The 25,000-nt window shown below is 47.9% G+C and overlaps 1 protein-coding gene across 5 annotated transcripts in view; it reads left to right on the forward strand.

Moving 5' to 3' along the window:
- The window catches only part of SEZ6L2 (seizure related 6 homolog like 2), a 199,031-nt gene that overhangs the window by 155,346 nt on the left and 18,685 nt on the right, over window positions 1-25,000 (forward strand). For all 5 annotated transcript variants that reach the window (XM_056535082.1, XM_056535084.1, XM_056535083.1 and 2 more), the window contains 5 exons: window positions 7,571-7,765; window positions 18,850-18,988; window positions 19,810-20,006; window positions 20,562-20,756; window positions 20,906-21,097. In XM_056535082.1, coding sequence (XP_056391057.1) covers window positions 7,571-7,765; window positions 18,850-18,988; window positions 19,810-20,006; window positions 20,562-20,756; window positions 20,906-21,097 — 918 coding nt within the window. The remainder of the gene's footprint in view (window positions 1-7,570; window positions 7,766-18,849; window positions 18,989-19,809; window positions 20,007-20,561; window positions 20,757-20,905; window positions 21,098-25,000) is intronic.

Below are 25,000 nucleotides of genomic sequence, written 5' to 3' on the forward strand. Positions count from 1 at the left end.
TGCTTCCTGGCTGATGTTTTGGTCACTTTTGAATGCTGGCGGTGCTTTCACTCTAGTGGTAGCATGAGACGGAGTCTACAACCCACACAAGTGGCTCAGGTAGTGCAGCTCATCCAGGATGGCACATCAATGCGAGCTGTGGCTAGAAGGTTTGCTGTGTCTGTCAGCGTAGTGTCCAGAGCATGGAGGCGCTACCAGGAGACAGACCAGTACATCAGGAGACGTGGAGGAGGCTGTAGGAGGGCAACAACCCAGCAGCAGGACCGCTACCTCCACCTTTATACAAGGAGGAGCAGGAGGAGCACTGCCAGAGCCCTGCAAAATGACCTCCAGCAGGACACAAATGTGCATGTGTCCACTCAAACGGTCAGAAACAGACTCCAAGAGGGTGGTATGAGGGCCCGACATCCACAGGTGGGGGTTGTGCTTACAGCTCAACACGTGCAGGACATTTGGCATTTGCCAGAGAACACCAAGATTGGCAAATTCACCACTGGGGCCCTGTGCTCTTCACAGATGAAAGCAGGTTCACACTGAGCACATGTGACAGACGTGACAGAGTTTGGAGACGCCGTGGAGAACGTTCTGGTGTCTGAAACATCCTCCAGCATGACCGGTTTGGCGGTGGGTCAGTAACAGTGTGGGGTGGCATTTCTTTGGGGGGCCTCCATGTGCTTGCCAGAGGTAGCCTGCTATTAGGTACCGAGATGAGATCCTCAGACCCCTTGTGAGACCATATGCTGGTGCGGTTGGGTTCCTCCTAATACAAGACAATGCTAGACCTCATGTGGCTGGAGTGTGTCAGCAGTTCCTACAAGAGGAAGGCATTGATGCTATGGACTGGCCGCCCGTTCCCCTGAATCCGATTGAGCACATCTGGGACGTCTCGCTCCATCCACCGCAGACTGTCCAGGAGTTGGCGGATGCTTTAGTCCAGGTCTGGGAGGACATCCCTCAGGAGACCATCCTCCACCTCATCAGGATCATGCCCAGGCGTTGTAGGGAGGTCATACGGGCACGTGGAGGCCACACACACTACTGAGCCTCATTGGGACTTGTATTAAGGACATTACATAAAGTTGGATCAGCCTGTAGTGGGGTTTTCCACTTTGATTTTGAGTGTGACTCCATATCCAGACCTCCATGGGTTAATACATTTGATTTCCATTGATAATTTTTGTGTGATTTTGTTGTCAGCGCATTCAACTATGTAAAGAGGAAAGGATTTCATACGATTAGTTCACTCATTCAGATCTAGGATGTCACGATGCCGGCTGGCAGGTAGTGGATCCTCTGTGCCAGAGAGGGATTGGCGTGGACCGTGCTAGAGGATCGGTTCTAAGTCACTACTGGTTTTCACCAGAGCCCGCCGCAAAGCGGGATGGTCTTGCTGCGGCGGTAGTGACCAGGTCGTATCCCCTAGCAACGGCTCAACCTCTCTGGCTGCTGAAGATAGGCGCGGTACAAGGGAGTAGACAGAAGCAAGGTCGGACGTAGCAGAAGGTCGGGGCAGGCAGCAAGGATCGTAGTCAGGGGCAACGGCAGAAGGTCTGGAATCACAGGCAAGGAACACACAAGGAACGCTTTCACTGGCACTAGGGCAACAAGATCCGGCGAGGGAGTGAAGGGGAAGTGAGGTGATATAGGGAAGTGCACAGGTGTAAACACTAATTGGAACCACTGCACCAATCAGCGGTGCAGTGGCCCTTTAAATCGCAAAGACCCGGCGCGCGCGCGCCCTAGGGAGCGGGGCCGCGCGCGCCGGGACAGAACTGACGGGGAGCGAGTAAGGTACGGGAGCCGGGGTGCGCATCGCGAGCGGGCGCTACCCGCATCGCGAATCGCATCCCGGCCGGAGGTAGTAACGCAGCGCCCCGGGTCCGTGGAACCGACCGGGGCGCTGCAGTGAGGGAAGTGTAGCGAGCGCTCCGGGGAGGAGCGGGGACCCGGAGCGCTCGGCGTAACAGTACCCCCCCCCTTGGGTCTCCCCCTCTTCTTGGGGCCTGAGAACCTGAGGATCAGACTTTTGTCCAGGATATTGTCCTCAGGTTCCCAGGACCTCTCTTCTGGACCACAACCCTCCCAATCCACTAAAAAAAAAGTTCTTCCCCTGACCTTTTTAGAGGCCAAAATCTCTTTGACAGAGAAGATGTCCGAGGAGCCGGAAACAGGAGTGGGAGGAACAGATTTAGGAGAAAAACGGTTGAGGATGAGAGGTTTAAGAAGAGAGACGTGAAAGGCATTAGGGATACGAAGAGAAGGAGGAAGAAGAAGTTTGTAAGAGACAGGATTAATTTGACACAAAACTTTAAAAGGACCAAGATAGCGTGGTCCCAACTTATAGCTCGGGACACGGAAACGGACATATTTAGCGGAGAGCCATACCTTGTCTCCAGGGGAAAAAATGGGAGGAGCTCTTCTTTTCTTATCTGCGAATCTCTTCATGCGAGAAGAAGCCTGTAAGAGAGAATTTTGGGTCTCTTTCCATATGGTGGAAAGATCACGAGAAATTTCATCCACAGCGGGCAGACCAGAGGGCAAGGGGGTAGGGAGGGGGGGAAGAGGGTGACGGCCGTACACCACGAAAAACGGAGATTTGGAGGAAGATTCAGAGATTCTGAAATTATACGAGAATTCGGCCCAAGGTAGAAGATCTGCCCAGTCATCCTGGCGGGAGGAAACAAAATGTCGTAAATAGTCACCCAAGATCTGGTTAATTCTCTCTACTTGTCCATTGGATTGAGGATGGTATGCAGAAGAAAAATTTAATTTAATCTTGAGTTGTTTACAGAGAGCCCTCCAGAATTTAGACACAAATTGGACGCCTCTATCCGAGACGATCTGTGTAGGCAACCCGTGAAGACGAAAAATGTGTACAAAAAATTGTTTAGCCAACTGAGGCGCTGAAGGAAGACCAGGAAGAGGGATGAAATGTGCCATTTTGGAGAATCGATCAACGACCACCCAAATAACAGTGTTGCCATGGGATGGGGGTAAGTCAGTAATAAAATCCATACCAATCAGAGACCAAGGTTGTTCGGGGACAGGTAGAGGAAGAAGAAAACCCGCGGGCTTCTGGCGAGGAGTCTTATCCCGGGCACAGATAGTGCAGGCTCGCACAAAGTCCACCACATCAGTCTCTAGAGTCGGCCACCAATAGAAGCGAGAGATGAGTTGCACAGATTTCTTGATGCCCGCATGACCTGCGAGATGGGAGGAGTGACCCCATTTGAGGATCCCAAGGCGTTGGCGTGGAGAAACAAAGGTCTTTCCTGGAGGAGTTTGCCTGATGGAGGCTGGAGAAGTGGAAATCAGGCAGTCAGGAGGAATGATGTGTTGAGGAGAGAGTTCAATTTCAGAGGCATCTGAGGAACGAGAGAGAGCATCGGCCCTAATGTTTTTATCAGCAGGCCGAAAGTGAATTTCAAAATTAAATCGGGCAAAGAACAGAGACCACCTGGCCTGACGAGGATTCAGCCGTTGGGCAGACTGGAGGTAGGAGAGGTTCTTGTGATCGGTGTAAATAATAACTGGAAATCTTGATCCCTCCAGCAGATGCCTCCATTCCTCAAGTGCTAATTTAATGGCTAGAAGCTCTCGATCCCCGATGGAGTAGTTCCTCTCCGCCGGAGAGAAGGTCTTGGAAAAAAAACCACAAGTAACAGCATGCCCGGAAGAGTTTTTTTGTAGAAGGACAGCTCCAGCTCCCACTGAGGAGGCATCAACCTCCAATAGGAAGGGTTTAGATGGGTCAGGTCTGGAGAGCACGGGAGCCGAAGAAAAGGCAGACTTGAGTCGTTTAAAGGCGTCTTCCGCTTGAGGAGGCCAAGACTTGGGATCGGCATTTTTTTTTGTTAAAGCCACAATAGGAGCCACAATGGTAGAAAAATGTGGAATAAATTGCCTGTAATAATTGGCGAACCCCAAAAAACGTTGGATGGCACGGAGTCCGGAGGGGCGTGGCCAATCTAAGACGGCAGAGAGTTTATCTGGGTCCATTTGTAGTCCCTGGCCAGAGACCAAGTATCCTAGAAAAGGAAGAGATTGGCATTCAAACAGACATTTCTCTATTTTGGCATAGAGTTGATTATCACGAAGTCTCTGAAGAACCATACGGACATGCTGGCGGTGTTCTTCAAGATTGGCAGAAAAAATCAGGATATCGTCCAGATATACAACAACACAGGAGTATAGTAGATCACGAAAAATTTCATTAACAAAGTCTTGGAAGACGGCAGGGGCGTTGCATAGACCAAAGGGCATGACCAGATACTCAAAGTGTCCATCTCTGGTGTTAAATGCCGTTTTCCATTCATCCCCCTCTCTGATGCGGATGAGATTATAAGCACCTCTTAAGTCCAGTTTGGTAAAAATATGGGCACCTTGGAGACGATCAAAGAGTTCAGAGATGAGGGGTAGGGGGTAGCGGTTCTTAACCGTGATTTTATTAAGACCGCGGTAGTCAATGCAAGGACGTAGAGAGCCATCTTTTTTGGACACAAAGAAAAATCCGGCTCCGGCAGGAGAGGAGGATTTACGGATAAAGCCCTTTTTTAAATTTTCTTGGACGTATTCAGACATGGCAAGAGTCTCTGGGACGGACAGAGGATAGATTCTGCCCCGGGGTGGAGTAGTGCCCGGGAGGAGGTCAATGGGACAATCATAAGGCCTGTGAGGAGGTAGAGTCTCAGCTTGTTTTTTGCAAAAAACGTCCGCAAAGTCCATATAGGCCTTAGGGAGACCGGTTACATGAGGAAGCACAGGGACACGGCAAGGTTTACTGGGAACCGGTTTTAAGCAGTCCTTGGAACAAGAGGGCCCCCAACTCTTGATCTCCCCAGTGGACCAATCCAGGATTGGGGAATGGAGTTGAAGCCAGGGAAGTCCAAGAAGGATTTCAGAAGTGCAATTGGGGAGGACCAACAGTTCAATCCTCTCGTGATGAGATCCGATGCACATTAGAAGGGGCTCCGTGCGGAAACGTATAGTACAGTCCAATCTTTCATTGTTTACACAATTGATGTAGAGGGGTCTGGCGAGACTGGTCACCGGGATGTTGAACCTGTTGACGAGAGAGGCTAAGATGAAATTTCCTGCAGATCCAGAGTCCAGGAAGGCCACAGCAGAGAAGGAGAAGGCAGAGGCAGACATCCGCACAGGCACAGTAAGACGTGGAGAAGCAGAGTAGACATCAAGGACTGTCTCACCTTTGTGCGGAGTCAGCGGACGTCTTTCCAGGCGGGGAGGACGGATAGGACAATCCTTCAGGAAGTGTTCGGTACTAGCACAGTACAGGCAGAGATTCTCCATGCGGCGTCGTGTCCTCTCTTGGGGTGTCAGGCGAGACCGGTCGACCTGCATAGCCTCCACGGCGGGAGGCACAGGAACAGATTGCAGGGGACCAGAGGAGAGAGGAGCCGGGGAGAAGAAACGCCTCGTGCGAACAGAGTCCATATCCTGGCGGAGCTCCTGACGCCGTTCGGAAAAACGCATGTCAATGCGAGTGGCAAGATGGATGAGTTCATGTAGGTTAGCAGGGATTTCTCGTGCGGCCAGAACATCTTTAATGTTGCTGGATAGGCCTTTTTTAAAGGTCGCGCAGAGTGCCTCATTATTCCAGGATAATTCTGAAGCAAGGGTACGGAACTGTACGGCATACTCGCCAACGGAAGAATTACCCTGGACCAGGTTCAACAGGGCAGTCTCAGCAGAAGAGGCTCGGGCAGGTTCCTCAAAGACACTTCGAATTTCCGAGAAGAAGGAGTGTACAGAGGCAGTGACGGGGTCATTGCGGTCCCAGAGCGGTGTGGCCCAAGCCAGGGCTTTTCCAGACAGCAGGCTGACTACGAAAGCCACCTTAGACCTTTCAGTGGGGAACTGGTCCGACATCATCTCCAAGTGTAATGAACATTGGGAAAGAAAGCCACGGCAAAACTTAGAGTCCCCATCAAATTTATCCGGCAAGGATAGTCGTATTCCAGAAGCGGCCACTCGCTGCGGAGGAGGTACAGGAGCTGGCGGAGGAGATGATTGCTGGAGCTGTGGTAGTAACTGTTGTAGCATAACAGTCAGTTGAGACAGCTGTTGGCCTTGTTGCGCAATCTGTTGTGACTGCTGGGCGACCACCGTGGTGAGGTCAGCGACAACTGGCAGAGGAACTTCAGCGGGATCCATGGCCGGATCTACTGTCACGATGCCGGCTGGCAGGTAGTGGATCCTCTGTGCCAGAGAGGGATTGGCGTGGACCGTGCTAGAGGATCGGTTCTAAGTCACTACTGGTTTTCACCAGAGCCCGCCGCAAAGCGGGATGGTCTTGCTGCGGCGGTAGTGACCAGGTCGTATCCCCTAGCAACGGCTCAACCTCTCTGGCTGCTGAAGATAGGCGCGGTACAAGGGAGTAGACAGAAGCAAGGTCGGACGTAGCAGAAGGTCGGGGCAGGCAGCAAGGATCGTAGTCAGGGGCAACGGCAGAAGGTCTGGAATCACAGGCAAGGAACACACAAGGAACGCTTTCACTGGCACTAGGGCAACAAGATCCGGCGAGGGAGTGAAGGGGAAGTGAGGTGATATAGGGAAGTGCACAGGTGTAAACACTAATTGGAACCACTGCACCAATCAGCGGTGCAGTGGCCCTTTAAATCGCAAAGACCCGGCGCGCGCGCGCCCTAGGGAGCGGGGCCGCGCGCGCCGGGACAGAACTGACGGGGAGCGAGTAAGGTACGGGAGCCGGGGTGCGCATCGCGAGCGGGCGCTACCCGCATCGCGAATCGCATCCCGGCCGGAGGTAGTAACGCAGCGCCCCGGGTCCGTGGAACCGACCGGGGCGCTGCAGTGAGGGAAGTGTAGCGAGCGCTCCGGGGAGGAGCGGGGACCCGGAGCGCTCGGCGTAACATAGGATGTGTTATCTTAGTGTTCACTTTGTTTTTTTGAACAGTGTATATATTTTAAACGGGTTATCCAGGAAAAAACAGTTTTTTTTATATATCAACTGGCTCCAGAAATTTAAACCGATTTGTAAATTGCTTCTATTAAAAAATCTTAATCATTTCAGTACTTATGAGCTGCTGAAGTTGAGTTGTTCTTTTCTGTCTAAATTCTCTCTGATGAAACCTGTCTCTGGGAACCGCCCAGTTTAGATGCAAATCCCCATAGCAAACCTCTTCTACTCAGTTCCAGAGACAGCTGATATGCCCCCTCCCATAGACTTGCATTAAAGGGGCGGGGCGTGACATCATGAGGGGGCAGGGCTATGACATCACGAGCTCCCGGCATTGGCTCCAGTGTTTGGAACAGTTTGTTCCAAATGCTGAGCAGCGGAGTATCCCTTTAAATAAAAAATCTCACATTAGTTTGGTTGGCCACAGGTCCTTTATAAATCATACTTTCCCACAACATTGGTCCAGTGACAGGATGTTTTAAACTCCCGGGCAATCTCGGCAGCCTGAGAGTAATCCAAACAGGAGATTTACCAAAAATGCTCTCTGCAGACGTGGTGTAATTTATCGTATTAGGTGATGAGTGCCCCCTAGTGGTCTTGTAATTTCCCTTCTATCGCTTTCTTTTCCTGCAGTGTTCTCTGAGACTCGATGTTATGAACCATTCCTGGCTCATGGTAACTTCAGCACCACAGACCCCCTCTTCTCCCCGGGGACTCTGGTCTCGTTTTCCTGTAATGCGGGGTACATGCTGGAACAAGGACCCCCGGTCATAGAGTGTGTGGATCCTACAGACCCTCACTGGAATGAGAGCGAGCCCGTGTGCAAAGGTAAGAGACTTCCCTTTTTACTCTGTAGGCTTAAAGGGGATTTTTTTTTTTTTTTTAATCAACTTTGTTTGTAAATTACTTCTATTAAAACATTTTAATCCTTCCAGTACTTATCAGCTGCTGTATGCTCCCCAGGAAGTTATTTTCTTTTTGAATTTCTGTCTGACCACAGTGCTCTCTGCTGACACCTCTGTCCATATCAGGTACTGTGCAGAGCAGAATAGGTTTGCTATGGGGATTTGCTGGTACTCCGGACAGTTCCTGACACAGACAGAGGTGTCAGCAGAGAGCACTGTGGTCAGAGAGGAAAGAACTACACAACTTTTTCTGGAGCACACAGCAGCTAATAAGTACTGGAATGATTATGATTTTAAATAGAAGTAATTTACAAATGTGTTTAACTTTCTGGCACCAGTTGATAAAAAAAAAATGTTTTCCATCGGAGTACCCCTTTAATCCTGATAATAAACCATTATACAACCCCCATATGAGACAGATCTCCGTCTTATGGGAGACATTGTCCAAAATATGTTCCATATACAAAGATGAAATCCCTGTAGAATCGTCCTTCTGTCATAAGCTTACTCCCAAGATTCCGGGAAAGAAGGATTCTTTGCAGCCTTTTCAGCCTATCCTACCAAAGTCCATGTTTATTTCCGTAGTTCCTTACAATCCTGTATAGTGCCCAGATAGATAGTGACATACCGTGCCCTGATAAATAAGTGCTATATAGGGTCACGATAAATAGTAAAATATATACCGCCAAGATAAATAGTGCCTTACAGTGCCCCGAAAAATAATACTATTGATGGTTTACATTGCCCAAATAAATAAGGCCATATAGAGTCCAGATAAATGGTGCAATACAGAGCCCAGATAAATAATGCTATAGACGGTTTACATGGCCCAGATAAATAATGTCATATATTGTCCAGATAAATTGTGCGGTATAGTGGCCAAATAAATAGTGCCAAGTAAAAAAATGATAGATGCTTTACATTGCCCAGATAAATAATGATATATAATGTCCAGATAAATGGTGCAATATAGTGCCCAGATAAATTGTGCCTTACAGTGCGCAGATTAATAATTATATAGATGGTTTACAGTGCCCAGATAAATAATGCTATAGACGGTTTACATGGCCCAGATAAATAATGTCTTATATAGTCCAGATAAATTGTGCGGTATAGTGGCCAAATAAATAGTGCCATACAGTGCCCAAGTAAAAAAAATTATAGATGCTTTACATTGCCCAGATAAATAATGATATATAATGTCCAGATAAATGGTGCAATATAGTGCCCAGATAAATTGTGCCTGACAGTGCCCAGATAAATAATTATATAGATGGTTTACAGTGCCCAGATAAATAATGCCTTATAGTGTACAGGTAAATTATGCAATATAGTGTCCAAATAAATAGTGCAATACAGTGCCCAGTTAAATAATGCTGTTGTTGGTTTATGGTGCCCAGATAAATAATGCCATATAGCGTACAGAATAATGGTGCAGTATAACTGTCACGATGCCGGCTGGCAGGTAGTGGATCCTCTGTGCCAGAGAGGGATTGGCGTGGACCGTGCTAGTGGATCGGTTCTAAGCCACTACTGGTTTTCACCAGAGCCCGCCGCAAAGCGGGATGGTCTTGCTGCGGCGGTAGTGACCAGGTCGTATCCACTAGCAACGGCTCAACCTCTCTGACTGCTGAAGATAGGCGCGGTACAAGGGAGTAGACAGAAGCAAGGTCGGACGTAGCAGAAGGTCGGGGCAGGCAGCAAGGATCGTAGTCAGGGGCAACGGCAGGAGGTCTGGAACACAGGCTAGGAACACACAAGGAACGCTTTCACTGGCACAATGGCAACAAGATCCGGCAAGGAAGTGCAGGGGAAGTGAGGTGATATAGGGAAGTGCACAGGTGAAGACACTAATTGGAATCACTGCGCCAATCAGCGGCGCAGTGGCCCTTTAAATCGCAAAGACCCGGCGCGCGCGCGCCCTAGGGAGCGGGGCCGCGCGCGCCGGGACAGGACCGAGGGAGAGCGAGTCAGGTACGGGAGCCGGGGTGCGCATCGCGAGCGGGCGCTACCCGCATCGCGAATCGCATCCCGGCTGGCAGCGGAATCGCAGCGCCCCGGGTCAGTGGATCTGACCGGAGCGCTGCAGCGGGGAGAGTGAAGCGAGCGCTCCGGGGAGGAGCGGGGACCCGGAGCGCTCGGCGTAACAGTACCCCCCCCCTTGGGTCTCCCCCTCTTCTTAGAGCCTGAGAACCTGAGGAGCAGACTTTTGTCTAGGATGTTGTCCTCAGGTTCCCAGGATCTCTCTTCAGGACCACAACCCTCCCAGTCCACTAAAAAAAAAGTTTTCCCTCTGACCTTTTTGGAAGCTAAGATCTCTTTGACAGAGAAGATGTCCGAGGAGCCGGAAACAGGAGTGGGAGGAACAGATTTGGGAGAAAAACGGTTGAGGATGAGTGGTTTGAGAAGAGAGACGTGAAAGGCATTAGGGATACGAAGAGAAGGAGGAAGAAGAAGTTTATAAGAGACAGGATTAATTTGACACAAAATTTTGAAAGGACCAAGATAGCGTGGTCCCAACTTGTAGCTAGGGACACGGAAGCGGACATATTTAGCGGAGAGCCATACCTTGTCTCCAGGGGAAAAAACGGGAGGAGCTCTTCTTTTCTTATCCGCGAACTTCTTCATGCGTGATGAAGCCTGTAAGAGAGAATTTTGGGTCTCTCTCCATATGATGGAAAGGTCACGAGAAATTTCATCCACAGCGGGCAGACCAGAGGGCAAGGGGGTAGGGAGGGGGGGAAGAGGGTGACGGCCGTACACCACGAAAAATGGGGATTTGGAGGAAGATTCAGAGACCCTGAAGTTATACGAGAATTCGGCCCATGGAAGGAGATCTGCCCAGTCATCCTGGCGGGAGGAAACAAAATGTCGCAAATAATCACCCAAGATCTGGTTAATTCTTTCTACTTGTCCATTGGACTGGGGATGATATGCAGAAGAAAAATTTAATTTAATCTTGAGTTGTTTACAGAGAGCCCTCCAGAATTTAGACACGAATTGGACGCCTCTATCCGAGACAATCTGCGTAGGCAACCCGTGAAGACGAAAAATGTGTACAAAAAATTGTTTAGCCAACTGAGGCGCAGAAGGAAGACCAGGAAGAGGGATGAAATGTGCCATTTTGGAGAATCGATCAACGACCACCCAAATAACAGTGTTGCCACGGGAAGGGGGTAAATCAGTAATAAAATCCATACCAATCAGAGACCAAGGCTGTTCGGGGACAGGCAGGGGATGAAGAAAACCAGCGGGCTTCTGGCGAGGAGTCTTATCCCGGGCACAGATAGTGCAGGCTCGCACAAAGTCCACAACATCCGTCTCCAGAGTCGGCCACCAATAGAAGCGGGAGATGAGTTGCACAGATTTCTTGATGCCCGCATGACCTGCGAGATGGGAGGAGTGACCCCATTTGAGGATTCCGAGGCGTCGGCGTGGAGAAACAAAGGTCTTTCCTGGAGGAGTTTGCCTGATGGAGGCAGGAGAAGTGGAGATCAGGCAGTCAGGTGGAATGATGTGTTGCGGAGAGAGTTCAACTTCTGAGGCATCCGAGGAACGAGAGAGAGCATCGGCCCTAATGTTCTTATCGGCAGGACGAAAGTGAATCTCAAAATTAAATCGGGCAAAGAACAGAGACCACCGGGCCTGGCGAGGATTCAGCCGTTGGGCAGACTGGAGGTAGGAGAGGTTCTTGTGGTCGGTGTAGATAATAACAGGAAAACTTGATCCCTCCAGCAGATGCCTCCATTCCTCAAGTGCTAATTTAATGGCTAGAAGCTCTCGATCCCCGATGGAGTAGTTCCTCTCCGCTGGAGAGAAGGTCCTAGAGAAAAAACCACAAGTGACAGCATGCCCGGAAGAATTTTTTTGTAGAAGAACAGCTCCAGCTCCCACTGAGGAGGCATCAACCTCCAATAGGAAGGGTTTGGAAGGGTCAGGTCTGGAGAGCACGGGAGCCGAAGAAAAGGCAGACTTGAGTCGTTTAAAGGCGTCTTCTGCTTGAGGAGGCCAAGACTTGGGATCAGCATTTTTTTTGGTTAAAGCCACGATAGGAGCCACAACGGTAGAAAAATGTGGAATAAATTGCCTGTAATAATTGGCGAACCCCAAAAAGCGTTGGATAGCACGGAGTCCGGAGGGGCGTGGCCAATCTAAGACGGCAGAGAGTTTGTCTGGATCCATCTGTAGTCCCTGGCCAGAGACCAAATATCCTAGAAAAGGAAGAGATTGGCATTCAAACAGACATTTCTCAATTTTGGCATAGAGTTGATTGTCACGAAGTCTCTGAAGAACCATACGGACATGCTGGCGGTGTTCTTCTAGATTGGCAGAAAAAATTAGGATATCGTCCAGATATACAACAACACAGGAGTATAACAGATCACGAAAAATTTCATTAACAAAGTCTTGGAAGACGGCAGGGGCGTTGCACAGGCCAAAGGGCATGACCAGATACTCAAAGTGTCCATCTCTGGTGTTAAATGCCGTTTTCCACTCATCCCCCTCTCTGATGCGGATGAGGTTATAGGCGCCTCTTAAGTCCAATTTAGTAAAGATGTGGGCACCTTGGAGGCGATCAAAGAGTTCAGAGATGAGGGGTAAGGGGTAGCGGTTCTTAACCGTGATTTTATTAAGACCGCGGTAGTCAATGCAAGGACGTAGGGAGCCATCTTTTTTGGACACAAAGAAAAATCCGGCTCCGGCAGGAGAGGAGGATTTACGGATAAAGCCCTTTTTTAGATTCTCCTGGACGTATTCAGACATGGCAAGAGTCTCTGGGGCAGAGAGAGGATAAATTCTGCCCCGGGGTGGAGTAGTGCCCGGGAGGAGGTCGATAGGACAATCATAAGGCCTGTGAGGAGGTAGAGTCTCAGCTTGTTTTTTGCAGAAAACATCCGCGAAGTCCATATAGGCCTTAGGGAGACCGGTTACTGGAGGAACCACAGAGTTACGGCAAGGGTTACTGGGAACCGGTTTTAGACAGTTCTTGGAACAAGAGGACCCCCAACTCTTGATCTCCCCAGTGGACCAATCCAGGGTTGGGGAATGAAGTTGAAGCCAGGGAAGTCCAAGGAGAATTTCCGAGGTGCAATTGGGGAGGACCAAAAGTTCAATCCTCTCGTGATGAGATCCGATGCTCATAAGAAGGGGCTCCGTGCGGAAACGTATGGTACAGTCCAATCTTTCATTGTTTACACAATTGATGTAAAGGGGTCTGGCGAGACTGGTCACTGGGATGTTGAACTTGTTGACGAGAGAGGCCAAAATAAAATTTCCTGCAGATCCAGAGTCCAAGAAGGCCACAGTAGAGAAGGAGAAGGCAGAGGCAGATATCCGCACAGGCACAGTAAGACGTGGAGAAGCAGAGTAGACATCAAGGACTGTCTCACCTTTGTGCGGAGTCAGCGTACGTCTTTCCAGGCGGGGAGGACGGATAGGACAATCCCTCAGGAAGTGTTCGGTACTAGCACAGTACAGGCAGAGGTTCTCCATACGGCGTCGTGTCCTCTCTTGAGGTGTCAGGCGAGACCGGTCGACCTGCATAGCCTCCACGGCGGGAGGCACAGGAACAGATTGCAGGGGACCAGAGGAGAGAGGAGCCGAGGAGAAGAAACGCCTCGTGCGAACAGAGTCCATATCTTGGCGGAGTTCCTGACGCCTTTCGGAAAAACGCATGTCAATGCGAGTGGCTAGGTGAATAAGTTCATGTAGATTAGCAGGAATTTCTCGTGCGGCCAGAACATCTTTAATGTTGCTGGATAGGCCTTTTTTAAAGGTCGCGCAGAGGGCCTCATTATTCCAGGATAATTCTGAAGCAAGAGTACGGAATTGTACGGCATACTCGCCAACGGAAGAATTACCCTGGACCAGGTTCAACAGGGCAGTCTCAGCAGAAGAGGCTTGGGCAGGTTCCTCAAAGACACTTCGGATTTCCGAGAAGAAGGAGTGTACAGAGGCAGTGACGGGGTCATTGCGGTCCCAGAGCGGTGTGGCCCAAGACAGGGCTTTTCCAGACAGAAGGCTGACTACGAAAGCCACCTTAGACCTTTCAGTGGGAAACAGGTCCGACATCATCTCCAGATGCAGGGAACATTGGGAAAGAAAGCCACGGCAAAACTTAGAGTCCCCATCAAATTTATCCGGCAAGGATAGGCGTAGACCAGGAGCGGCCACTCGCTGCGGAGGAGGTGCAGGAGCCGGTGGAGGAGATGATTGCTGAAGCTGTGGTAGTAACTGTTGTAGCATAACGGTCAGTTGAGACAGCTGTTGGCCTTGTTGCGCTATCTGTTGTGACTGCTGGGCGACCACCGTGGTGAGGTCAGCGACAACTGGCAGAGGAACTTCAGCGGGATCCATGGCCGGATCTACTGTCACGATGCCGGCTGGCAGGTAGTGGATCCTCTGTGCCAGAGAGGGATTGGCGTGGACCGTGCTAGTGGATCGGTTCTAAGCCACTACTGGTTTTCACCAGAGCCCGCCGCAAAGCGGGATGGTCTTGCTGCGGCGGTAGTGACCAGGTCGTATCCACTAGCAATGGCTCAACCTCTCTGGCTGCTGAAGATAGGCGCGGTACAAGGGAGTAGACAGAAGCAAGGTCGGACGTAGCAGAAGGTCGGGGCAGGCAGCAAGGATCGTAGTCAGGGGCAACGGCAGGAGGTCTGGAACACAGGCTAGGAACACACAAGGAACGCTTTCACTGGCACAATGGCAACAAGATCCGGCAGGGAAGTGCAGGGGAAGTGAGGTGATATAGGGAAGTGCACAGGTGAAGACACTAATTGGAATCACTGCGCCAATCAGCGGCGCAGTGGCCCTTTAAATCGCAAAGACCCGGCGCGCGCGCGCCCTAGGGAGCGGGGCCGCGCGCGCCGGGACAGGACCGAGGGAGAGCGAGTCAGGTACAGGAGCCGGGGTGCGCATCGCGAGCGGGCGCTACCCGCATCGCGAATCGCATCCCGGCTGGCAGCGGAATCGCAGCGCCCCGGGTCAGTGGATCTGACCGGAGCGCTGCAGCGGGGAGAGTGAAGCGAGCGCTCCGGGGAGGAGCGGGGACCCGGAGCGCTCGGCGTAACAATAGCTCCGAAATAAATAGTGCTATTCAGTGCCCAGATAAATAGCTCTATACAGTACCCAGTTAAATTATACGTTACATGCTGTACAGTACGAAAATACAGTGTCATATAGTACCCAGATAAATAGTGCCATACAGTTCCCAGATTGTGCAGTACAGTGCCCAGATAAACTTTTCAGCAGAAAGTGTCCAGATAAATAGTTATATACAGTCCCCAGATAATTAGTTATATACAGTATCCAGATAAATAGTTATATACAGTCCCCAGATAAATAGTTATATACAGTCCCCAGATAAATAGTTATATACAGTGCCCAGATAAATATTTATATACAGTCCCCAGATAAATAGTGCCATACAGTTCGCAGATTGTGCAGTACAGTGCCCAGATAAACATTGCTGCAGAAAGTGTCCTGATAAATAGTTATATACAGTATCCAGATAAATAGTTATATACAGTGTCAAGATAAATGGTTATATACAGTCCCCTGATAAATAGTTATATAAAGTCCCCAGATAAATAGTTATATACAGTCCCCGGGTAAAGTTATATACAGTGTCCAGATATAGTTATATACAGTGCCCAGATAAATAGTTAAATAAAGTCCCCAGATAAATAGTTATAAACAGTGCCCAGATAAATAGTTATATAAAGTCCCCAGATAAATAGTTATATACAGTCCCCAGATAAATAGTTATATACAGTCCCCAGATAAATAGTTATATACAGTGCCCAGATAAATAGTTATATACAGTGCCCAGATAAATAGTTATATACAGTCCCCAGATAAATAGTTATATACAGTGCCCAGATAAATAGTTATATACAGTCCCCAGATAAATAGTTATATACAGTGCCCAGATAAATAGTTATATACAGTGCCCAGATAAATAGTTATATACAGTGTCGAGATAAATAGTTATATACAGTATCCAGATAAATAGTTATATACAGTATCCAGATAAATAGTTATATACAGTGTCAAGATAAATGGTTATATACAGTCCCCTGATAAATAGTTATATAAAGTCCCCAGATAAATAGTTATATACAGTCCCCGGGTAAAGTTATATACAGTGTCCAGATATAGTTATATACAGTGCCCAGATAAATAGTTAAATAAAGTCCCCAGATAAATAGTTATAAACAGTGCCCAGATAAATAGTTATATAAAGTCCCCAGATAAATAGTTATATACAGTCCCCAGATAAATAGTTATATACAGTCCCCAGATAAATAGTTATATACAGTGCCCAGATAAATAGTTATATACAGTGCCCAGATAAATAGTTATATACAGTCCCCAGATAAATAGTTATATACAGTGCCCAGATAGTTATATACAGTCCCCAGATAAATAGTTATATACAGTGCCCAGATAAATAGTTATATACAGTGCCCAGATAAATAGTTATATACAGTGTCGAGATAAATAGTTATATACAGTGTCGAGATAAATAGTTATATACAGTGCCCAGATAAATAGTTATATACAGTGTCGAGATAAATAGTTATATACAGTGCCCAGATAAATAGTTATATACAGTGTCGAGATAAATAGTTATATACAGTCCCCAGATAAATAGTTATATACAGTGCCCAGATAAATAGTTATATACAATCCCCAGATAAATGGTTCTGTGCAGTTCTGAGATAAAAAAAAACAACAACTGTACAGTGTCCAGATAAGCAGTGTTGTATTCTTCCCAGATAAATAGTTCTGTAGAAAGCCCAGATAACTGGTGCCGCATTGCCCAAATATGTCAGCATGGTCCGATAGACCCAAACTGTGTTCAACCTATAGGTGGTACATAGAGTGTCTATTTAGTGCCATACTGTGCTTGTATATTGCTATACAGCAGTGGTTTCAAACTGGGGCCCTCCAGATGTTGCAAAACTTCAACTCCCAGCATGCCCGGACAGCCAACGGCTGTCCGGGCATGCTGGGAGTTTAAGTTTTGCAAAAGGGAAGCCTTGATTTACCTTTCATGATCAGTGTAGATCCTCTGGAGGAGGTAGACAGGTGTTTGGCTGTCCGGGCATGCAGGTAGTTGAAGATTTGCCAAAGGGAAGCCTTGATTTACCTTTCATGATTAGTTTAGATCCTCTGGAAGAGGTAGACAGGTGTTTGGCTGTCCAGGCATGCAGGGAGTTGAAGATTTGCAAAAGGGAAGCCTTGATTTACCTTTCATGATCCGTGTAGATCCTTTGGAGGAGGTAGACAGGTGTTTGGCTGTCCGGGCATGCTCAGAGTTGGAGATTTGCAAAAGGGAAGCCTTGATTTACCTTTCATGATCAGTGTAGATCCTCTGGAGGAGGTAGACAGGTGTTTGGCTGTCCGGGCATGCTGGGAGTTGACGTTTTGCAAAAGGGAAGCCTTGATTTACCTTTCATGATCAGTGTAGATCCTCTGGAGGAGGTAGACAGCTGTTTGGCTGTCCGGGCATGCTGAGAGTTGAAGATTTGCAAAAGGGAAGCCTTGATTTACCTTTCATGATCAGTGTAGATCCTCTGGAGGAGGTAGACAGGTGTTTGGCTGTCCGGGCATGCTGGGAGTTGACGTTTTGCAACATCTGGAGGGCCACAGTTTAAGACCACTGCTATACAGTGTGCACATAGTGTCAGAGAAGCAGTACAATGAGGATTTACTGTATATAAGGCTCCATAGCACAGGGCACTACCACTGTGCAGGAGAGGGATGGCGCCCTCTGCTGGGGACTTTAGTGATGTCTCATTGATTTGCCATCACTTCTAGATGTCTTCTCAGCTGTCAGGACCACCTGACTCAGAAGGATGGGGGAGGGGGCAGTGGGTAGGCGCCCAAAATCCGTGACTATCCTCCTGGATGTAGGACACTTTGTGGGGGAGCGGGATGATCACATGACGGTTCTCACGTACTTCACGGTGTGCGAGGCGCCAGGGCGGGACTGCGCTTCTTAGAAGTTTCTTAGCAATTTCCAGTTGCCATGGCAACTAATGTAGGGCTCCTGATTAACCCCTGTATGACTGGAGGAGATGAGATCCAAGAAACCGATAGAAGGGAAAGAACAACCACGAGATGTCTGAGAGCTGAGGCTTCAAATGAAGGGGTGTAATGATCTGTCCTGTCATTAGGGGGCGCTAATTATCCGGTACCCCAAGTGTCATCATCCTGTACCCCAAGTGTTATCATCCTGTACCCCAAGTGTTATCATCCTGTACCCCGAGTGTCATCATCCTGTACCCCGAATGTTATTATCCTGTACCCCGAGTGTCATCATCCTGTACCCCGAATGTTATTATCCTGTACCTCGAATGTTATTATCCTGTACCCCAAGTGTTATCATCCTGTACCCCAAGTGTTATCATCCTGTACCCCAAGTGTTATCATCCTGTACCCCAAGTGTCATCATCCTGTACCCCAAGTGTCATTATCCTGTACCCCAAGTGTTATCATCCTGTACCCCAAGTGTCATTATCCTGTACCCCAAGTGTTATCATCCTGTACCCCAAGTGTTATCATCCTGTACCCCAAGTGTCATCATCCTGTACCCCAAGTGTCATCATCCTGTACCCCAAGTGTTATCATCCTGTACCCCAAGTGTTATCATCCGGTACCCCAAGTGTTATCATCCTGTACCCCAAGTTTTATCATCCTGTACCCCGAGTGTTATCATCCTGTACCCCAAGTTTTATCATCCTGTACCCCGAGTGTTATCATCCTGTACCCCAAGTGTTATCATCCTGTACCCCAAGTGTTATCATCCTGTACCCCGAGTGTTATCATCCTGTACCCCAAGTATTATCATCCTGTACCCCGAGTGTTATCATCCTGTACCCCGAGTGTTATCATCCTGTACCCCAAGTGTTATCATCCGGTACCCCGCTGTTGTTGTGGTGTTACAGTACAGTATGACGTCTCCTCTCTCCTCTCCTCTCTCCTCTCCTCTTATAGCTCTGTGTGGAGGAGAGATCTCTGAACCGGCCGGGGTGATCCTGTCTCCTGATTGGCCACAGAATTATGCAAAGGGTCAGGATTGTGTGTGGGGCATCCATGTACAGGAGGACCGGCGGGTGCTGCTGGAGATAGAGATGTGAGTAGTCTGTAGTGTCATGTGCACAAAGGTTAGATACGGTGATACAGACATGATACACACTAAAGACATAATATATACACAATATATAGACATGATACACACACTAAACATATAATACACAATATATAGACATGATACACACACTATAGATATGATACATACACAATATATAGACATGATACATAAATAATATAGACATGATACACACACTGATATACATAATACATACACAATATATAGACATGATACATAAATAATATAGACATGATACATACACAATATATAGACATGATACATAAATAATATAGACATGATACATACACAATATATAGACATAATACACACACAATATATAGACATGAAACATATACAATATATAGACATGATACATAAATAATATAGACATGATACATATACAATACATAGACATGATACATAAATAATATAGACATGATACATATACAATATATAGACATAATACACACACAATATATAGATATGATACATACACAATATATAGACATAATACACATAATATAGACATAATACATACACAATATATAGACATAATACACATAATATAGACATAATACATACACAATATATAGACATAATACACATAATATAGACATAATACATACACAATATATAGACATAATACATATAATATAGACATGACACATAAATAATACAGACATTATACAGCAGTGACACCACTTCAGTGGTCTCCTCCATATATATGCTTCATACATCTCCGGCGTCCATACTGTCCATCCAGTTATGACACCACCACCTTATTTCTCCTCTGTGTCCTGCAGACTGAACATCCGCCGTAGCGATGCCCTGACGGTCTATGACGGTGATGACCTCACAGCGCGGGTCCTAGGACAGTACATGGGTGTTCACCAGCGGTTTAACCTCTTCTCCTCGGCCAATGATGTCACCCTGCAGTTCCAGTCGGACCCCAATGACCCTGTGTTTAGCCTGAGCCAGGGATTCATCATACACTTCAAAGGTAGAGAGAGTGACCACTGGTCTTACTACAATTGTAAGTCCCCCTATGTGCTCCTGCTGTAGCTCAATGGGGGGGGGGGGGGGATGTAGTGTTTACATCCTTTATAACAGTGTTTCCCAACCAGAGGGGCCTCCAACTGTAGGAAAACTACAACTCCCAGCATGAAAACTAGTTGGGAAACACTGCCATAACTATAAGATCCGACCAAACAGGGTTTTTTCGTAGTAATTACCCTGGAGTCACATACTCTATGTGGACTAAAGTATGGGACACTACACGCTCCCTCTCCGGGAGGTCAGGCCCAGCACCTATGTTTATATAAAGGACAGTGTTTTTCAACCAATGTGCCTCCAGCTGTTGCAAAACTGCAACTCCCAGCATGCCTGGACAGCCAAAGGCTGTCCAGGCATGCTGTGAGTTGTAGTTTTGCAACAGCTGGAGGCACCGTGGTTGGAAAACACTGCTGTGGATATAAGTGACAGTACGGAGGTTCTTCAGGCCTCGTGGTCCATGTTAGATATCCAGATAGTTCCAGATATTTCCTCTTCCCCCTAGAGGTGCCACGGAACGACACATGCTCGGCTCTGCCCGAAATACAGTCCGGGTGGAAGACGTCTTCACACCCCGACCTCATCCGTGGCACGGTTGTGACCTATCAGTGTGAACCTGGCTATGACATCATCGGATCAGACATCCTCACCTGTCAATGGGACCTGTCGTGGAGCAACGCCCCCCCGACCTGTGAAAAGAGTGAGTGATCGATCACCAGGGTGCGTCCTGTGCGGAGCCGTCGAGTGTGCCGAGCCATCATGGGGCCCTAGAAGGAGCCGGAGCCCCTCTCTATTCACCACTATACATCATTACGCCTGGGTGATGACAATATCTCCTTCTCTCTATAGTCCTGAACTGCGCTGACCCCGGGGAGATCGCCAACGGTGTCCGCAGAGCGTTTGACCCACGCTTCCCCATCGGATCCCACGTCCACTATTCCTGCAACGAGGGATACACGCTGGAAGGAAGCGAAATCCTGACCTGTTACAACCGAGACACCGGGACCCCCAAATGGAGCGACAGGATCCCCAAGTGTGTCTGTAAGTAACGCTGCACCATTCACACTGCAGATGTGGAATACATTGCCATCTATTGGGTCGGGCAATGCCCATGTGGTCCTAGCACCAGCGGCCATCATAATCAGAAATATATACGTATAAAAATCTTTTTCTTTTTATGGCCAGCCATTCCTCCATCTTCCTCATTACCACAGGATGAATTCTAAGATGGCTTCCCCTTGGTTGCCATGGTTGCCTCTGCTTGCTATGGCTGTGTGGAGATGGGGGTCATATGTTGGTTGCTGGAGACAGTAGTGCACCTGGGTTCATCCTCCTGTGTAAAATGTGTCTCTAGGAATCTTTTATAAAGAGTTTCTATGGCCTCTGGTGTGTTTCTGGAATCTCCACATGAGTGACAGGAGCCGCCATCTTTCCCGTATCCCAGCGTATACGTTGTGAGGTAAAAATGAACCATGTGATGTATGTGAGAGATTTGAGTACAATGTGGCAAAATGTGACAATTCTGTCTAACATGAGACACATTAAAGGGGTACTCCAGTGGGAAGAAAAAAAAATCATATCTACTGGTGCCAGAAAGTTAAACTGATTTGTAAATTACGTCTATTAAAACATCTTAATCCTTCCAGTACTTATCAGTTGCTGTATGCTCCACAGGAAGTTGTGTAGTTCTTTCCAGTCTGACCACAGTGCTCTCTGCTGACACCTCTGTCCATGTCAGGAATTGTCCAGAGTAGGAGAAAATCCCTATAGCAAACCTCTCCTGCTCCGGACAGTTCCTGACATGGACAGAGGTGTCAGCAGAGAGCACTATGGTCAGAATGAAAAGAACTACTCAACTTCCCGTGGAGCATACAGCAGCTGATAAGTACTGGAAGGATTATGATTTTTTTAATAGAAGTAATTTACAAATCTGTTTAACTTTCTGGCACCAGTTGATATGAAAAAAACAAAACAAAGTCTTCCACTGGAGTACCCCTTTAACCTCTTGGGGACGCAGGGTGTATGCATACACCCTGCATCCCCGATCCTTAAGGACTCAGGGCGTACCTGTACACCCTGGTCCAGTATAACTGGTTTAAACCGTTCTCACCGGCTGAGAACGGGTTAAACCACGTGGGTCACGGTTGCTACAGGCAGCCAGGACCCACGTCTAATGCCCGGCATTAACCCTTTAGACACTGCAATCAAAGTTGATTGCGGCATCTAAAGTGAAAGTAAAAGAATCCCGGCAGCTCAGTGGAGCTGATCGGGACTATCGCGACAAAATCGCGATGTCCCGATCAGCTTACCGGACGACGGGAGGGTCCTCACCTGCCTCTCCGTTGTCGATCGGCGATCTATTGCTCCATGCCTGCACAGCAGTCAAGAGCAGCAGAGCTCCGGTTACACTGATCAATGCTGTGCAATGGCATAACATTGAACAGTGTATGAAATCAGAAGATTACATGTTGTAGCCCCCTATGGGGGCTAAAAAAAATAGTAAAAAGTGTTTAAAAAAAATGCAATAAAAGTTCATTAACCCTTTCCCTATTAAAAGTTTCAATCACCCCCCTTTTTAAAAATAAAATAATGTAATAAAGAATAAAAATAATCATATGTGGTACCGCCGCATGCCTAAATGTCCGAACTATTAAAATATAATGTTAGCTAAACCGAACGGTTGATGGCGTACACGTAAAAAAAATACCAATAGTCCAAAAATACCAAAAGTCCAAAATTGGGCATTTTTGGTCACTTCATATACCATAAAAATATTAATAAAAAACGATCAAAAAGTCCCTTCAAAACAAAAATGGTACCGATAAAGACGGCGCAAAAAATTAGCCCTCATACCGCCCTGTACACGGAAAAATAAAAATAGTTATAGGGGTCAGAAGATGCCAATTTTAAACATACTAATTTTGGTGCATGTAGTTTATAATTTTTTAAGTGTTAAAATAAAATAAAACCTATATAAGTAGGGTATCCTTGTAACCATATGGACCTACAGAATAAAGATAAGGTGTCATTATTACTGAAAAATGCACTGTGTGGAAATGGGGGCCCCCAAAATTTACAAAATGGTGTTTCTTTTTTTGTTTCACCCCAAAAATATATATTTTTTGGTTTTGCCGCAGGTTATATTATGGTTATATTCTAAAATAAGTGATGTCATTACAAAGTACAATTGGTGACGCAAAAAACAAGCCCTTATATGGGTCTGTAGGTGCAAAATTGAAAGCGGTCTGATTTGTAGAAGGGAAGGAGGAAAAAACTAAAATACAAAAATGAAAATTTGCTGAGAAAATAGCCCTAAGGGGTTAATAAGGGTGAAGGGTTTTATACAGTAAGGAGCAAAACAACATGAGAAATGCTAAGCCCCCAACACTACTGATAAATCCCCCACTGTGTTGTATGCAGAATTCTGCTGGTCAACATTGGAAAGAGTTAGAAAACTTGTGGATGGACAACCCATAGAAGTGTAGTGGAAGATTTCAGCTCTGAAGTGTGGTGGCCCAGTACAGGAGCCTGTACCCCCTGTACCCTTGCTGCCCTGTCAGGCAGACTCCATTGTGTGACCCCTTCCCCCCCCTCCCCTTGTACCTGTGTTTTATGTACAATCTTAAGTGCCTATGGGACCCCTCCAGAGTCTCCCCCATATAAACCCTGGGTGGAGCTAGCTCGGTCTCTTTTCCTGCTTAGCTGAGTTACAGTGAGGTCGGGTCCTAAGTGAGTGTCTGGTGTCCTGAGGAGGCCTAAGTCTACCATGCAGCCACTACCCAACAGGTCAAGTCATAACCTGGTAAGCTACAAACGGGATGAAGTCTGACTAGTCAGTCCCAGTCAAGTCAGCGTGGCCCTGCATCAAATTGTCCAAGTCCACTACAAGCCCCAGCGAGCCCCGGGGTCTTTGAGGTCACTGGTCACCTCTGTGGGCCTAGCCAAGCTGTATATACTGTTACACCTGTCTGACTCAGTAAAGCTGCCGTTGTTCCATAACTTGGCATCGGAGTCATTATTTGCCCCCGTGCCTAGACCAGGATCCAGCGGTATACCTTTGGGTAGTGTAGAGGATAAACCACACCCTGGCGTCACAAACACAAGGGGTTAATGCTATCTGCCCCTAGGGTAATTCCATCTGCCCTCATCACACCCTCAACACAGAAGTCTTCAGAACAGTGAGTGCTGCTCTGGGTTATAATACAGGATGTAACTCCAGGAATGGGAGACAGGAGGGCAAGTGAAGGATCTTCGCACACCACTTGGGCATCTCCCGGCTTACACTACCCCGGTTCTGAAGGTTATTCGTCGGTGGGGTCTGGGGATGGGGGAGATTAGGACTCTGTCGAGGAAATTCCTTGACAAGATGGTTCTGTCTTCTCATTTCCAGAGACCATTGGCGCTCAAGGACTGCCCAAGTCGGGATCTGGAGGTGGGTTTAGGGCTTTTGAATTCTATCAGGATCCCCTTGAAGCTTTGGGACTTGACTTGGCACTGCTTCCATGGGAAACTGTGTGTGAGGGACAATCTGAAGTGCAGGAGCTCTGAGGACCAGGGATATACTCCCTAAGAAGGTTGTGAGGATCCCTGTTCAGCATAAAATCCTCCCTGTGGATGCGGTGGTTAGGAACATTCTCGGAGACCTGGTGAAGGTGGGTTCTCTGGAGTACGAGAGGCTGGGTGCTGGCAGGGCCTCTCGTCTGTGGAGGGGCTGGGTGCTGGCAGGGCCTCTTGTCTGTGGAGGGGCTGGGTGCTGGCAGGGCCTCTCGTCTGTGGAGGGGCTGGGTGCTGGCAGGGCCTCTCGTCTGTGGAGGGGCTGGGTGCTGGCAGGGCCTCTTGTCTGTGGAGGGGCTGGGTGCTGGCAGGGCCTCTCGTCTGTGGAGGGGCTGGGTGCTGGCAGGGCCTCTCGTCTGTGGAGGGGCTCTGCCTTTAAAGTGCCTTAGC

This window comes from Hyla sarda, chromosome 8 (genome assembly GCF_029499605.1).
Source record: "Hyla sarda isolate aHylSar1 chromosome 8, aHylSar1.hap1, whole genome shotgun sequence".
Lineage (NCBI taxonomy): Eukaryota > Metazoa > Chordata > Amphibia > Anura > Hylidae > Hyla > Hyla sarda.